The 17537-nt window shown below is 36.9% G+C and overlaps 1 protein-coding gene across 10 annotated transcripts in view; it reads right to left on the bottom strand.

Annotated features, from left to right (window-relative positions):
- The window catches only part of LOC139141080 (bifunctional arginine demethylase and lysyl-hydroxylase PSR-like), a 39333-nt gene that overhangs the window by 8577 nt on the left and 13219 nt on the right, over positions 1 to 17537 (bottom strand). For all 10 annotated transcript variants that reach the window (XR_011554125.1, XR_011554126.1, XR_011554128.1 and 7 more), the window contains one exon: positions 14511 to 14652. Coding sequence is in view for 6 of the 10 variants with exons in the window: in XM_070710653.1 (XP_070566754.1) it covers positions 14511 to 14652 (142 nt within the window). In the remaining 4 variants the exon portion in view is untranslated. The remainder of the gene's footprint in view (positions 1 to 14510; positions 14653 to 17537) is intronic.

Raw genomic sequence — 17537 nt, 5'->3', positions numbered from 1 at the left:
ATATCTTTCCCTGACAGTTTTCTTAAATTGAATGAAGGTTGTGCATGTATACGTGGGGTTATAATTTGAACTTTTTCAGCTTTCAATTTTTTTTGTTTTGGTAATTTATGTTTATCAAGGTATTTATTTAATTCTTTTACGTTTAAATTTTGAAGGTTCCCACTCATGAGCAACTTTAACCAGTCATAGTCCTCGTATTTTTTATCCTCTCTTCTTTTCTGCTCCTTTTTTCTATGTTTCATTCTCATCAATTTTACCCTTTCTAAATTTTTTTGATGTTCTACATAATATTTTACAGTGCTTACATCTACTATAAACTTTTTTGAAAATAAATTTACGGCCGTCTCATCTTCAAGTTGCTTTTCAGCAAATAGTTTTTTAATGTTGAAAATAAAAATATTATGTATTACTGTCAAAATATATGGTGAAAAATTTACAAAAGGGTTGATTTTCCAATAATCCTGTATGTGCATCCAGAAGATCATGTGGCACTGCATCAATGCTATGGTGTCGGATTGTTAAAATATTTTGTACACAAGAAATTTGCTGTAGTCCAAGAAGTGATCTCAGTGTGTATGAGGCTAGGAGAAATGTGGGTAGGCTTACACATTGTGTATTGATGCTAATACTTTTGTGTCCCATTCATTCTGATATGTATAATAAAAGATTTCTCGGTGGTGGCTGGCAGAAAAGGCAAAAAAACAAATTAACATGTATTGTTTCATGTCATATGAAAACATGCACATCATGACTATTTTAAAATTAAAGTTTGTTAAAAAAATTTGAAATATGAATGCTCTGTCAATTTTGAAAAATACTGCTGACAAAATGTGAACTTTTACTTACACAGGGTTATCTGCATTTTAATATGAACATTGGATTGTGAATGGAATGAGCAGAATAACATGTGAATTCATGTTTTGGATAAGGTGTTTTGTTCAAGAAATGTTCTAAAATATTCCTCAGCATTGTTGCTTTCAGTGGCAGCTACTTGGTTTTATGACAACCAAATTAGAAAAAAAGAGAAAATTAAAAACAAGTTGGCTTTCACCAATTTTGATTGCTAATGTTTAAAACTTTCACCGTGAGTCTGCAAATATTCAGCATCATCAAATGAAAATGTATGCTGAACTTGTGCATGTACATGTACATCTCACTTTCCAGAAATATCTGGATATCTGCAAATGATCACAGTACCATTAAACTTCAAGATATATATCACTTTGCCAATTATCTGCTCCTCTGATTTTTTGGCCACCATTTCTAGCTGACATCTTTGCTTGTCTTTGTGTGCATCATATGTATCACTATCACTGAGACATAACGAAAAAAGTATTCATATTTAGTAATTAACTTTTCTTCAGAAATTTACAAACAGATATGTTTATTGCTACCCTTTCCAAAAGTGTGCCGCTTGCAGTCCCTGCAAATCATTCTTTTTATAGTCACATAACCCTGAAATGATTTGTTATATCATCAATTAAATGTCGAGTTCCTGCAACTTGTTAGACTGGATATGTCTATAGTGTATAAGCATGCATGTATATATAAGGGGGGGGGGGAGGGGGGGGGGCATGGAAAACAAGTCATCGTTGATGGACACAGTCCCCACTTGTTCATGGGTATTTGATTACAGGTCCTCTTCATTGGGTCTGTGATAAATACTTTTGAATGAATTCGCTTGATACATGTCTGAGTTATGGTTCAGGACATGAAAAAATCGTAACAAAATGGCCGCACAGTGGCCATATTGGATCGCATCACAAAACAAATTGATGTGCATAGCTATGACATTGGTCGATGTCCTTGTACCAACTGTTATGTAGGTCATTTACCCCACACTCATCATGACCTGAGTTCAATTAGTCTAGAACATTCTCAAGGTCACTGCCCTTGATGACCTCACAACCTTGAATTCAATTAGTCATGTTTGGAATGTTCTGGAAAGTTGATTAGTTGTGTAAGGGAGATAATTTTAGAACAGTAATTAGCATGTCAATAAAAGTTCTAGATTGTTCTTATATGCCTTTATAAAAGGGACGTGCACAGCTTCCAGTCAGACTTTTGGGATCGTGTCTCTTGTGTGTTACTAAACTCCAGCAGTAGTCATTCTCAAGACTTTTCAAGACCTTCACTGCCAACGCTGGATTTATACTGTGGATTTTGTGCAGTTTCAAGCCTGCAAGCCAAAGGACTGTTCATTCATCCGACTGACTGTTACAACTCTGAGACTGGAGCTCTGCCGTCCCAGCTGAGATAAGTAGTCTGTACACTTTTAAAGCTTGTACTCTATCCCTGACTTAGCAATTAGTTTTATTTTCGTAATAAATTTTGTTTAAACGTTAACTGCTGAGTTCACCCTTTTGTTCGTTTTCTCTGCACGTAACAAAATTGGGGGCTCGTCCGGGAGACGAATATTTTGAGCCGTTTGACAACATTTTGACAGCCTTTTCAAAACTACTATATACTGTGAACTCAGCGAAATTTAATCATGGCGGAATTTAAGCCAGACGAATTATGGATGACCTGATCAGGACACATTTAATTCCCTCAGAAAAGACAACCTCATTGCACTGGCCAATTCCCTTAAAGTAGATGTCAAAAGATCTATGCGCAAGCGAGAAATTCAATTCAAGATTGCAAAACATTTAGTTAATTCTGGCCATTTTGAAGAGTCTGCCTTAAAAGATTATGAGCCTGAGTCTTCCTTCGAACTCAAAAAATTAGAATTAGAAATTCAGGCAGATTTGGAGCTTAAAAAATTGGCGTTAGAAAAAGAAAAAATACAAATGCAATTACAAATGAAAGAAAAAGAATTGCAAATGGAAGAAAGACAGAAAGAAAAAGAAAGGCAGGAAAGATTAGAAATGGAAGAAAGACAGAAAGAGAGGGAATTGGAAATGAAAGAAAAAGAATTGCAAATGGAAGAAAGACAAAGGGAGAAAGAAAGAGAGGAAAAAGAAAAGGAAGAGAATTAGCTGAAACACCGACTGCAGTTAGAAATGAGACGTTTAGAGCTTGGAAAGTCAGGAAAATTCTTCCCTTCAGACAATTTTGACATCACTAAGCATTTCAGGTTAGTTCCCCCTTTCCAAGAAAAGGATGTTGATAAATATTTCCTTCATTTTGAGAAAATTGCTCAGAGTCTGAATTGGCCTAAGGAGTCCTGGTCTATGCTTTTGCAGAGTGCTTTGGTGGGTAAAGCCAGAGAAATTTACATTCAGTTGTCAGTAGAGCAGGCTTCAGATTATGATTCTGTGAAGGAATTAATTCTCAAGGGCTATGAGTTGGTGCCTGAAGCTTACCGTCAGAAATTTAGGGATTGTGAGAAGGTGAAAGATCAAACTTACGTTGAATTTGCTCGAACAAAAGAACAACTGTTGATCGTTGGTGTTCTTCGGAAAAGGTCAGTCAGAATTATGACAAATTACGACAACTTGTTTTGATTGAGGAATTTAAAAGGTGCATCCGGAGTGACATCAAGACGTTTATCAATGAACAAAAGGCAGATACATTGGAGGTTGCTGCACGTTTGGCCGATGATTATTCATTGACTCACAAATCTTCATTTCTCAGCAAACCATCCCAGTCCTTTTCCTACAGAAACAATGCAGGCAAATTTAACTCCTCCTTTTCATCCAAGAATTTTTCAAAGGAGAGTAGGAAATCAAATGAAAACAGTTCACAAAATTCAAGTAACACTTCCACATCATCAGATCCCAAGTCTCAATCTCCTTCTGACAAACAGTTCGGTACACTTTCTTGTAATTATTGTAAGAAAGACGGCCATTTAATGTCAGAGTGTTTCAAATTGAAAAGAAAACGTGAAGGTCAAAGTGGTCAAAGTGGATCTAAGCCCACCGGCTTTATTTCTTCATCAACTCAATTAGAGTCTAATAATGTGTGCAACACATTTTCTGAGGTTAAACCCCTCTTATCCCCAATTAATGAGGTCAAGGTCAATTCTTATCAAGATAGCATTATGGGTATTTTCGAACCATTTATTCATGATGGTTTTATATCACTTTCTAGTGATTTTTCTTCTGCTACCCCTGTCAAAATTTTAAGAGATACCAGGGCTTCCCACTCTCTTTTGTTGGCAGATACCCTGCCGTTTTCTGAAAAGTCATTTTCAGGTTCTAAAGTTCTTATTAAGGGGGTAGATTGTAATGACTACATTCCTGTTCCTCTCCATAATGTCTATTTGTCTTCGGACTTTGTTTCTGGACCTGTGACTTTGGGTATTAGGCCTTTTTTGCCTTTTGAAGGGATTCACCTTCTTCTGGAAACGACCTTGCTGGGGACAAGGTCATTACTAATCCACTTGTGACTGATAATCCTAGTTTAGATCAGGATCCAGAGCCAATTGAACAAGAGATACCCTATTTATTTCCTTCATGTGCCATTACTCGAGCCATGTCAAAGAAAACTTCCGAGAATCAAAATACTCTCAAAAATAATGTCACAGATGTTGACTTAATGACACCTTTCTCAGTCAGGTGTTTGACACGGATCATTCCGTTATCCCTCGTGGATTTGAAACTTCCAGTAAAACTTCTGCTGACCAAAGTCAGACATTTTCTAGATCAAATCTCATTGCAGAACAACACAAAGACCCAGATATTTTGTCTTTGTTTGACAGGGTAGATGATGAAGGTAAAACTTCAGATAGCTCTGTTTCCTATTATACAAAATCTGGTATTCTCATGCGTAAATGGAGACCTCCAGATGTCTTGGTTGATGACGACTGGGCTATAAACATCAAATTGTGGTTCCAAAGCCCTATCGTGCTGAAATATTGCGCCTGGCCCATGAAACGCCCTGGGCTGGTCATTTGGGAGTAAGGAAAACTTATCATAAAATTCTCAGTCACTTTTATTGGCCTAATCTCAGGCAGGATGTAGCACATTTCTGTAAAACTTGTCACACATGTCAAATGGTAGGAAAGCCAAATCAGACCATTCCAAAGGCCCCTTTACAGCCAATTCCTGCATTTCAAGAACCATTTAGTAGGATTCTAATAGACTGTGTTGGGCCCCTACCAAAAACAAGGTCAGGAAATGAGTACATGCTGACAATAATGTGTACATCAACTCGGTTCCCAGAAGCCATACCACTGAGAAATATAAAGACAAAGACTATAGTGAAAGCTTTAGTCAAATTTTTCACTTTATTTGGCCTCCCTAAATGTGTCCAGTCCGATCAAGGCTCCAACTTTATGTCTGGTATTTTTCAACAAGTAGTGGATCAGCTAGGCATTAAACAGTATAGGTCATCCGCCTATCATCCAGAAAGTCAGGGTGCTCTTGAGCGATTTCATCAAACTTTGAAAAACATGATTAGGACCTACTGTTTTGACACAGAGAAGCAGTGGGATGAAGGAATTCATTTTCTGCTCTTTGCTGTTAGAGAGTCAATTCAAGAGTCTCTTGGTTTTAGCCCATTTGAGCTTGTATTTGGACATACAGTCCGTGGCCCACTTAAGCTCGTTAAAGAGAAATTCCTATCAGACGATGATGATTGTCTGAATATTTTGCAATATGTGTCAGATTTTCGTACAAAACTCTCTAAAGCATGTGAATTAGCCAGAGAAAATCTTGAGTCATCTCAGCAGTCAATGAAAACCAAATATGATAAAAACACCTCAAAACGGAAGTTTGAACCAGGTCAAAAAGTTCTTGTTCTACTTCCGGTTCCTGGCAAACCACTCCATGCTCGTTACTTTGGGCCATATCTAATTGATAAGAAATTGAGTGATTTAAATTACATCATAATAACACCTGACAGGCGAAAACAAAAACAGCTATGTCACATAAATATGCTTAAGCCATATTTAGATAGGGATAATCCTACTAAGACAAAGCCTGTCAGTGCAGTCAGTTCAAACCATTATGAAGATAGTGATACTGAAACTGACTTGAGTGAAAATACTCTAAACTCAAAGCTGGGCTCGGTCAAGCTTCAGAACTCAGAAATCCTGGAGAAGCTGGAGTCTACAAAGTTGGCACACCTCCAGCCAGAACAACAACAACAGGTGAAAGAACTGCTCCATGAATATAAACACCTGTTTCAAGATGTTCCAACGAGGACAAACGTCATCTATCACGACGTTGATGTTGGGGACAGTAAGCCTGTAAAACAACATCCATACAGACTGAATCCAACAAAAGCGAAATATCTCCAGGAAGAAGTCAAATACCTGCTGGACAATGACTTTATTGAACCCAGTAAAGTAACTGGAGTTCGCCGTGCATACTTGTTCCCAAATCAGACCACAGTTATCGTATGTGCACGGACTTTAGGAAGGTCAACACTTTAACAAAGACAGACACTTTCCCAATCCCGAGGATTGATGACTGCATCGACCGAGTGGGAAAAGCCAAGTATGTGACAAAATTTGACCTACTGAAGGGATTTTGGCAAGTCCCTCTGACGGATCGTGCTCGTGAAATATCCGCCTTTGTTACACCAGACGGATTGTTCCAGTACAAGGTGATGCCATTTGGAATGAAGAACTCTCCGGCAACGTTTCAACGGATGATCAACGACGTCACATCCGGGCTAGACGGGTGTGCAGCTTACGTTGACGACGTCATCCTGTATAGTGACACCTGGGAGGAACACATTAAGCTCATGCGGAAGTTCTTCGAGAGACTGAGTAAAGCAATGTTGACTGTCAACCTTGCCAAATCTGAGTTTGGTTGGGCGAGGGTAACTTACCTCGGACATACTGTAGGACAGGGTGAGGTAAACCTGTTGATGCCAAAATCAGTGCCATTTCAAGTTTTCCATACCAAACTGCAAACGACAACTGATGCGCTTTCTCGGTATGGCTGGTTACTACAGAAAATTCTGTCCAAATTTCTCCACAATTACTGAGCCTTTGACTAACTTACTTAAAAAGAAAGTAAAGTTTGTTTGGTCAGAGCAATGCCAACAGGCATTTGATACACTTAAAGCCATACTGCAAAGTGCCCCAGTGTGTCTGCACCAGATTTCACTTTGCCATTCAAATTAGCTGTAGATGCTAGTGATACGGCTGCTGGTGCTGTTTTATTGCAAGAGGATAGTCATGGTATAGATCATCCTGTTTGCTATTTTTCACGCAAATTTAACAAATCCCAGAGAAACTACTCTACAATTGAAAAAGAGTGTTTATCTTTGATATTAGCTTTACAGCATTTTGAAGTTTATGTTACTTCTTCAAATCAGCCAATAGTGGTTTATATTGATCACAACCCTCTTGTTTTTCTGCAGAAATTTAAAGGCAAAAATCAGAGATTGCTAAGATGGAGTTTAATGTTACAGGAGTTTAATCTTGATATTAGACATATCAAAGGCAGAGACAATTTAATTGCAGACTGTCTTTCTCGTATTTAGAGTTTATTGTTGTTCAATTTCAAGAAGTTTTACTTTAGAAAAAAAAATTGAGTACTTAAATCTTTTTCAAGATTACATTTGCAAAAGAAAGATTTTTCTTTGAAAAATTTTCTTTTTTTTGAAGAGGGGGTGTTATGTAGGTCATTCCCCCCACACTCATCATGACCTGAGTTCAATTAGTCTAGAACATTCTCAAGGTCACTGCCCTTGATGACCTCACAACCTTGAATTCAATTAGTCATGTTTGGAATGTTCTGGAAAGTTGATTAGTTGTGTAAGGGAGATAATTTTAGAACAGTAATTAGCATGTCAATAAAAGTTCTAGATTGTTCTTATATGCCTTTATAAAAGGGACGTGCACAGCTTCCAGTCAGACTTTTGGGATCGTGTCTCTTGTGTGTTACTAAACTCCAGCAGTAGTCATTCTCAAGACTTTTCAAGACCTTCACTGCCAACGCTGGATTTATACTGTGGACTTTGTGCAGTTTCAAGCCTGCAAGCCAAAGGACTGTTCATTCATCCGACTGACTGTTACAACTCTGAGACTGGAGCTCTGCCGTCCCAGCTGAGATAAGTAGTCTGTACACTTTTAAAGCTTGTACTCTATCCCTGACTTAGCAATTAGTTTTATTTTCGTAATAAATTTTGTTTAAACGTTAACTGCTGAGTTCACCCTTTTGTTCGTTTTCTCTGCACGTAACACAACTTTGAATAAAATCGGTTGAAACATGCGGATATACCTGAGTAATGGCTCTGTACATGAAAAAATCGTAATAAAATGGCCGCCTGGCAGCCATATTGGATCGTATCACAAAACAGATTGACGTGCATATGTATGACATAGGTCAATATCCTTGTACCAACTTTGAATAAATTGGTTGAGATATGCCTGAGTTATGGCTCTGTACATGAAAAAATCGTAACAAAATGGCCGCACAGTGGCCATTTTGGATCGTATCACAAAACAAATTGATGTGCATAGCTATGACATTTGTCAATGTCCTTGTACCAACCTTGAATAAAATCGGTTGAAACATGCCTGAGTAATGGCTCTGTACATGAAAAAATTGTAATAAAATGGCCGCCTGGCGGCCATATTGGATCGTATCACAAAACTAATTGACGCGCATATCTATGACATTGGTCAATGTCCTTGTACCAACTTTGAATAAAATCGGTTGGAACATGCCTGAGTTATGGCTCTGTACATGAAAAAATCGTAATAAAATGGCCGCTTGGCAGCCATATTGGATCGTATCACAAAACAAATCGATGTGCATCTGTATGATATATGAAGTAATCCTTGTACCAAGTTTGAATGAAATCGCTCCAGGCATCTCTGAGATATCTGTGTGAACGGACGCACGCACGCACGCACGCACGCACGGACATGACCAAACCTATAAGCCCCCACGGACATCGACTAAAAAACCCAGGAAAGATGAGGGGGGGGGGGGACTAGATTTTTTCTATAATTTATTAGGGGGCCATGGAAAAAAATCACCCAAAAAATAGAAAATCCTCCACCCTCCCCCTGGAAGTAAATTCTGAATCGTCCCTAAGTTGTATTAGCAGCTTTTTGTGTTTTGTAATGATGTATTTCACATCTTTAAGACCTGGATTGTATGTATGTGGTATTCAAATCTGCTTTTACATTTCACTTTTTTTTGTTTTCTTTAACCCTTTGAGTGCCGTAATTTTCCAAACCAAAATTTTAGTGCAACATTTTACCAATTTTAATTAGATTATTTGTAAGTTTTTTGATAATTTTTAACCAAATGGGTATAACATTTAATTGGCTACTGTTCTTTGCTAAAATTTTGGCAAAAATCAGAAAAATATAGTTATCAAAACAAGCCAACAATTGTATGAAACATGGACGTGAATTCTTCTCAACAGTAGGAAGAAATTTAGCAAGTAAATTCACCACAAGTCGTCATCACAGACCCTTTGTTTCCTCCAACCGTATGCACACCACATTTAAATTCAATCCCACCTGTGCTGAGGTCGTTGAAAAATTGCTGCATAAATTATCTGTCAAGAAAGCTTTTGGTTTTGACGGTATGTCACCCAAATTGCTGAAAGCCGCTGCACCTGTGATCTCTTGGCCGTTAGCTACTATATTCAACTACTCACTCCAAACGGGTGATCTACCCAATGATTGGAAAATTGCAAAGGTCTGTCCTGTGTATAAGGATGGGTCAGTACTAGATACTTCAAACTATAGACCTATATCATTGCTGTCTATCTGTCTTAAAGTATTTGAGAAATTGTCCACCAACAACTGTATTTCTACTTAACTTCAAATAATTTCTTAGTGTACATCAATCGGGGTTCCGCCCATCTCATTCCACTGCTACTGCTCTTGTAGATGTCACTGACTACATTTTAGAAAATACGCACAAGGGTTTGTACACGGGTGTCGTCTTTCTAGATCTAAAGAAAGCATTCGACACCGTTGATGTTTCACTTCTTTAGATAAGCTTTCAGCTATTGGACTGCAGGACAATGAGTATACCTGGTTTAAAAACTACTTATTCAACAGAAAGCAATGTGTCTCTGTAAATGGTGTGACATCTGATCTTCTCCCAGTTGACTACGGGGTTCCTCAAGGATCCGTCCTTGGCCCCTTATTATTTATCATTTACATCAATGACCTTCATGGTCAGGTTAGCAACTCAAAAGTGGTTCTGTATGCAGATGACACTGCCCTGTTTTACGCTTCAAAGGATACTAAAGAAATTGAAACTAAACTGCAAGAAGATATGATGTCAATCAATGATTGGTTAAGCGAAAACAAGTTGACACTGAATGTTAAGAAAACAAAGTGTATGATGTTTGGACCGCGTAGAAAACTGCGCGGCGATTCAACTAATTTAAATATCAAAGTTAGTAATGAATCTTTGGAACAAGTTGATACTTTCAAATATTTGGGTTTGTGGTTCGACAAACTTCTCACCTGGGACTCACATATTGCCAAAATAAGAGCAAAAATTTCACAGAGGCTTGGTATAATTCGTAGAATCAGGTCTGCTTTACCGCAGAAAAACTGCCAAAATGTTAGTTACATCTATGGTTTTGCCAATTTTTGATTATGGGAATGTCGTTTGGTAAAACTGTACTAGTAAGTTACTGTCTAAACTCCAAATATTACATAATAGAGCTGGTAAATTAATACTAAATTGCCACCCTTACACCCCGTCATGTCAAGTAAGGCAAACTTTAAACTGGTATTCGCTACTAGAAAGACAGAATTTTCATATTTGCTCATTGATGTTTAAATGTTACCATGGTATAGCTCCACACTATTTGTTAGAATGCTTCACACGAGTCTCCAATACACATAAATACAATACACGTTTCAGTTATGCTAGCACTGTTTACATTAAAGGGGAAGTTCACCAAGGATGATTTTTACATATGTGCTAGCTTTGTGGTCACTTACCCCGGAAAAGCTATTTTCGCCATTTATAACTTGCAAGATTTTTTACAAAAAACAATAGAAATAGTACAGGAAGTTGCCCATGTAATTTGAATCATGGGAAAAAGCGCCAAGCTTGGAGCTTGCATAATGTAATATGGAAGGGACTATTTTCCCATGGGTATGGCATTGTCCACTCACCCATGCTTGAACCAGGCTGTGCGTATTTACATAATTTTTGTTTATACTGTTCATTCTTGCATAAACAATGAATCACTTATAATAAACTTTCCACTGTCAGATTTTGTGTTGCTGTTTACTACTGTGTTACTGTGAGTGGACAATGTGGGGGCCATACCCGTCCGAAGATGGTCCCTTCCATATCACATTATGCAAGCTCCAAGTTTGGAGCTTTTTTCCCATGATTCAAATTACATGGGCAACTTCCTGTACTATTTTATCGTTTTTTGTAAAAAATCCTGCGAGTTATAAATGGTGAAAATAGTTTTTCCTGGGTAAATGACCACAGAGCTAGCACATATGTAAAAATCATCCTTGGTGAACTTCCCCTTTAAACCAGCTCATAATAATTATGCAACACGTAAGTTTACTCATAGAGGTGGAAAGCTATGGAATTCATTACCTGATCACGTAAAGCAGGCAAATACTTTTAATCACTTCAAATCACTATATAAAGATCATTATGTATAGTTACTGTATAGTATGTGATTTTTGTCACAGTTCTGTAATTTATTGTTCTTGTGATTCTATGTATATTTATTGAGTGTTTGCTGTTTGTTTGTTTTTTATACTGAGTGAGGGCCTCAATGTAAAGAAGCTGATCAACTAGTTTGCGAGGCTTATTGAGATAACCTGAATAAAGATATTTAAAATAAAAAAAAATAAAATAAAAATAATAAAAAACATACATACAGACAGTCTGACATACACAGACTGGCACAGAGTGATGACATTGACACTCAAGTGTGCCCTGACCCATGGAGAATGATAAAGATATAATAAACAGCTGAATGTAATGAATAAAATAGTTAAATACAGGCCTACAGGTACACAGGGTGAATATATTACAGCAATTTGATTAGTTTCTTTTCCTTTTCTACTTCTGTGATAATTTTTAAGACGATCAGTCTGCAAGGCAGTTTATGTAGTGACAAATATGTTATCTTTTACAAGCACACAGCAAAGTGTTCTTGATTTTTCATTTACAAAATTTCACATAGCTTGAAAATACATAACATGCAACTAATGTTTACATTTTGCCCATACATCAGATACATGGAGAGATTTCAACATACAATCATCAACTCAGAAACCCTACAGGGAAAAGTAAACATTGTTTTCTTCCAGAACAGCTGGTGCATCCACATCTGGAACAACTTACAAACTTAACCAATTACACAAAGATGATGACACAAGAGATAAAGTTAAGAAATTTAACTGTGGTGAACTTGACATCATAAAATAATATACACTGAATGGACATTTGTTAGGAATTGTTTTCAAAATCTGCCAGGAACCCCCAGGATATCAAATGGTCTACCTCATTGACCATCTTTGCATGAGATACACAATGACCAGATGGCAGGAAGTGTGTCAGCTATTTACAACCTTGATACTCTTAAACATTGAAAAAATTTGGAATATATTTGTTGGAAACCAAACCTGCCAAAATCACCTCAGCTATGTTTTCTAATGATATTTTACCGCATTTCAACACGAAATACACAGGTTATCATATCAAATGCTTACTAAATCACCACATTATATACCCTTAGTTCCAGTAGGTATAAAATTACCAAAAAAAATCTTAAAAATACAATATGAAAGATGTCCCTTTAAAATTGACAGTTTCGCAAAGTTGCCCCAAAAATTCAAAATTCCAGATTTCAACCTCATTTCAATATATCATATTAACATAAACCCTAGGAACTTGTTTACTAAATATCAAAGCAATCAGACCGGTAAATTTCGAGAAACAAATTTTTTGACCAAAAATGAGAAAAATTGCACCCAAAATACAAAATTGCAGATGTCATCCTAATTTCAATATATCTTATTAACATAAACCCTAGGAACACTACATATCAAAGCTACAAGATCATTAGTTTTAGGAGAAAATTTTTTTTGACCATAAAAGGCAAAAATTGCCCCCAAAATAAAAAAATTGCCAGTTACGACCTTACTTCAATACATTATATTGAAATAAATCTTAGATACCTGTACACCAAATATCAAAGCCATCAGATCAGTAGTTTTTGGATGAAAAAACTGGAAATTGGGAAATTTGGGAAAATTGCCCCAAAATTACAAATATGATAATATCAATACACTTTGTACAAACTTGACTGAAGTCATCCTGAGGAACATGAATATTAACTTTCAGAGCAATAAGACGAACGATTTAAGTGAACAAGATTTTTTGACTAAAAACCGAAAAAATGCCCTAAAAATACAAACATGCAAATTTCACCCTAATTTGTGCACACATACTTAAGAATACCTAAGAGAATCTGCATACTAACCTTCAACCCAATCTGAACAATGCTTACTGAGTTTTAACCATTTGCAGGACTTTTCCTTTTTTCCTCCTCAGTTGCATATTTTTGGCACTGACATGTTCATTTGAACAAATTCACATCTCCACCCCTGGGTGCACCTGTACACCAAATACTAAGGCGGCAGCCGCTGCGGTTTAGGAGATTTTGATCTGGACCGCAGACTAACAGACATACATACATACATACATACATACATACATACATACATACATACACACAGACGCCATTTTGCCACCTTATAAGAATACCTCCCATTTGCATGTATACATATGCATATATGGGAGCTAAAAATTGACTGGGGTATCATATATTTTATAAAAGTGACAAAAATTGACTTTGGCCAAAGTCAATTTTTGTCACTTTTATAAAATATATAATACCCCAGTCAATTTTTAGCTCCCATATATGCATATGTATACATGCAAATGGGAGGTATTCTTATAAGGTGGCAAAATGGCGTCTGTGTGTATGTACGTATGTATGTATGTATGTCTGTTAATCTGCGGTCCAGATCAAAATCTCCTAAACCGCAGCGGCTGCGCCTTAGTATTTGGTGTACAGGTTAAATTTATGAATAGCAGAGAATCATACTTTACCATTGTCTGATTCATATCAGAATAACAACCCAAAGTTTGAAAATGGCAACGTTAAACTGTATTGTTATCTACAATTAAGGCCGAACAAAAACATTGTGCTGTTCTGATAACCCCGACATACCCTATTTTTTACCTGCCGATCCTTAAATTTTTAGAGCTATGTATAACATGGTAGTAAAAAATAAGAAAGAAAAAATCCGTAAAATCACATATTCAGTACTAGGCATTTTTTTTTTGCTTGACTGAGGATGTCTTTTATATTTTTCCCTTTTATATGTATGATTCACTTTTATGGAAATGTTGTGGCCAATGTTTGACCACCCAGAACCCCTGAAAAATGCATATTTAAAAATAAAAATATTTCGGAAAAAAAATTTTCATGCCAACCTACCTACCTTATTTTTGAAAGCCATGTTATCGGAACAGCACAATTTATTTTTTTTTGGCCTAATATTGACTGTGGGTTTTCCATATGAAATGGTCTATACATCAGTGAAAAGTTTGTCAAAACACTTGGCAATATCTATTTCTTACCTATTATACTTGTAACAATCCAGTGGAAATCCAGATCTTTGATCTTCCATGACATAGAGATAATGATCTTGACCTGGGGGGTAAAGTTTCCATCTTTTAATTCCCTTCAGGACAGCATTTGTCCCCGTCCAATTGTACGGATCTGAAATTGAGACAAAAGAATTAGAAAAAACTCTGTGATATTTTTGTTTACAGTTTAGCTCAATGGTTGATAGACGACCTTATTCATTGAGTATGTTAAATCATAACATCTATCAGCAGGGTTTGAAATTAACTTATTTCCCTGGTAGTCCACTTAGGCTACCATTTTCTGAAGTTGGTAGCCCTGTGACAATGGCTGGTAGCCCATGCATATTTTAGTTTAGGGATATTTTTTCATTAACATGACAAACAAAAAAGCTATTTTTCAAGATTCTGGCCATGAAGTGAATTTTCTAGTCATTTGATGTGAACACTTGCACACCTTTATAACCAAAGGAAATGGGTATAATGGACAACAGTGATAATCAAAGTTTGGTGACATATTGACAATCCATTTCATTCTCAGAGTTAACGGACTGGTCAGTTTCTTCAGCCTGGGGGGGCCGGTGGATTCATGGGGGGGGTCACCATGTTTTTTGACTTTGGTGATAGGGGGGGTCACCATGTTTTTGAAATACCCAATAGGGGGGGTCAGTGTGTTTTTGAATTTTGACACAGGCTCATCATTGCCTAAAATGCTAGTGTCAGCCACAAATTTCATCTTTCAGTTGTATTTTTCGGCGCGCCCTTCGGGCGCGTAACTTTAATAATCAGTCATATTTTTCAGCACGCCAAACTTTAACATATCAAGCATACATACATCAGAGATATCTGTATGTTCAATATTTTCAGCGTGCTCTTCAAGCTCATTACTTTAATATATCAGACATTTTTCAGCATGCCCTTCAGGTGCATGACTTAAATATACAAGGCATATATATCAGAGATATCAGGATGTTTCATATTTTTCGGCGCGCCCTTCGGGCGCCATACTTTGATAAATCAGAGATATCTTGATGTTTGTAAAGTGAAAGTGTACATTATGAAATCTGCATTTCATATGAAAAGGATGACAAATTCCTGATACTTTTCTGTTCTCTCCATGAGAATTCAGTATGAGAAAGCAACATGAACAAATATTTCACAATATATATTTGATACAGTGACTTATTTTAGAGATAGAAAAATGACAAGATATCTTTCCTTCTCATTGATGCAATTATTTTCTTTTGTGTCACAGGTTTTCTGTAGAAAGATGCTTTTTTATGAACAAAATAACAGTTAAAAAAGGCAGTTTTTGTCATTATTAGCTGTGCTTTTATGGTTTCAATGTTACAAGAAAAGGTCCTCTCAGACACTGTACACATCAGATTTGGCTAAAAAAGCTCTCTATGGCTCCTCAGGAGATTTAATTGGATGGTTGGCAAGTCTTAACACCCATCAAAGTTTTTGATTCACTGCTTTTTCCTCTTTGATATTAATGATTGACATCCATTTCTGTACAACAGTTCAGGACATCTGGTTAAGCATAGAAAGTGTGAAATACGTTCACAGCTCATTCAAAATACAGCTCATTCAAAATGTACTGTATTCAAACTTTAAGATTGACACTTTGAAATTCCTATCTTACAACTGACATGTTAACAATTTCATTAAAACATAGAATGACTATTTAAAATATAATATATATGTAAAATGTAAAATATAATATATATATATATATATATATTATATATATATATATATATATATATATATATATATAAAAATTTATGTCCACCTTTTTTTTACCTATGTCGCGCGCCGGGGGGGGGGGGTCACCCTGTTTTCGAAATTTGGAATAGGGGGGGTCACCCTGTTTTCAAAATTTGGAATAGGGGGGTCAGCCACTTTTTGACGTCGGCAAAAAATAATCCACCGGCCCCCCCAGGCCGAAGAAACTGACCAGTCCCTAACGTTGTATGCAAACTTTGATAGTCATCATGACAACGACCACGACCTTTTCAGCAAGTGAGACATACTGTAACAGGGTTAAAAATAGACCATGGGCTATGTAGGGAGGAGGCATAATATCTGTGCAATTGTGATTGATACATTTGATCAAAATGCAAGGAAAATGCGTTTTGATTGGCCATCATTTCCTGTGCCTGTCATCCAAGTACATCAGTATCAGATACTGAAACTTGGTTGCAAAGTTCCTCAGCATATGGTTGTCTGTGTAATTTGCATAACAAAGTCTTAGTCTGGACTTTCTGTTTCGAGCTGGGTTTGACAGCATTTAGCCTGTCCCAAAGTGAAGGACCAGACATGGCAGTACCGACTGAATTTCATGTCCCAGGCTTTGGTAGTCGGTGTGGGCTACCATTTCATGGATTTTGGTACCCCAGGGAAAAGTTGATAGTCTATATGTGTAGTGTTTCAACACTATCTCACATCTGCTCACTTCCATCAAGTAAACATCCTTGAGTCAATATACTGACTTGACAATCACATACCACAGATTAAACACAGGGGGCTGTCTACATGTCCGTCCCCAGGGGTGGGTAGGTGTTTCGTTGTATCGCTAATAAAGATATATTCTACCAACCTTTGGTGTTTCGGTCTTAACTTAGCACTGCCCTTGACAATCTTGCGTATACGTTTTATCAACATGCTGCGTCTATTATCTGATGAGTTTGAGTGCCTAATTAGCCAAAGTAATCAAGGGTAAATTACTAATCTGTGGACGCTCTCACCAGATTATCACCGGATTAAATTTGACAAAGTCAATAACGAACGCACCAGCAAGGTATAACTGTTCAGTTATACCTTGCTGGTGCGTTCGTTATTGACTTTGTCAAATTTAATCCGGTGATAATCTGGTGAGAGCGTCCACAGATTAGTAATTTACCCTTGATTACTTTGGCTAATTAGGCACTCAAACTCATCAGATAATAGACGCAGCACGTTGATAAAACGTATACGCAAGATTGTCAAGGGCAGTGCCAAGTTAAGACCGAAACACCA

The sequence above is a fragment of the Ptychodera flava genome, chromosome 9 (assembly GCF_041260155.1).
Source record: "Ptychodera flava strain L36383 chromosome 9, AS_Pfla_20210202, whole genome shotgun sequence".
In the NCBI taxonomy this organism is placed as follows: domain Eukaryota; kingdom Metazoa; phylum Hemichordata; class Enteropneusta; family Ptychoderidae; genus Ptychodera; species Ptychodera flava.
Note: the sequence above shows the minus strand (reverse complement) of the source record. Positions and strands in the feature narration are given on the sequence as shown.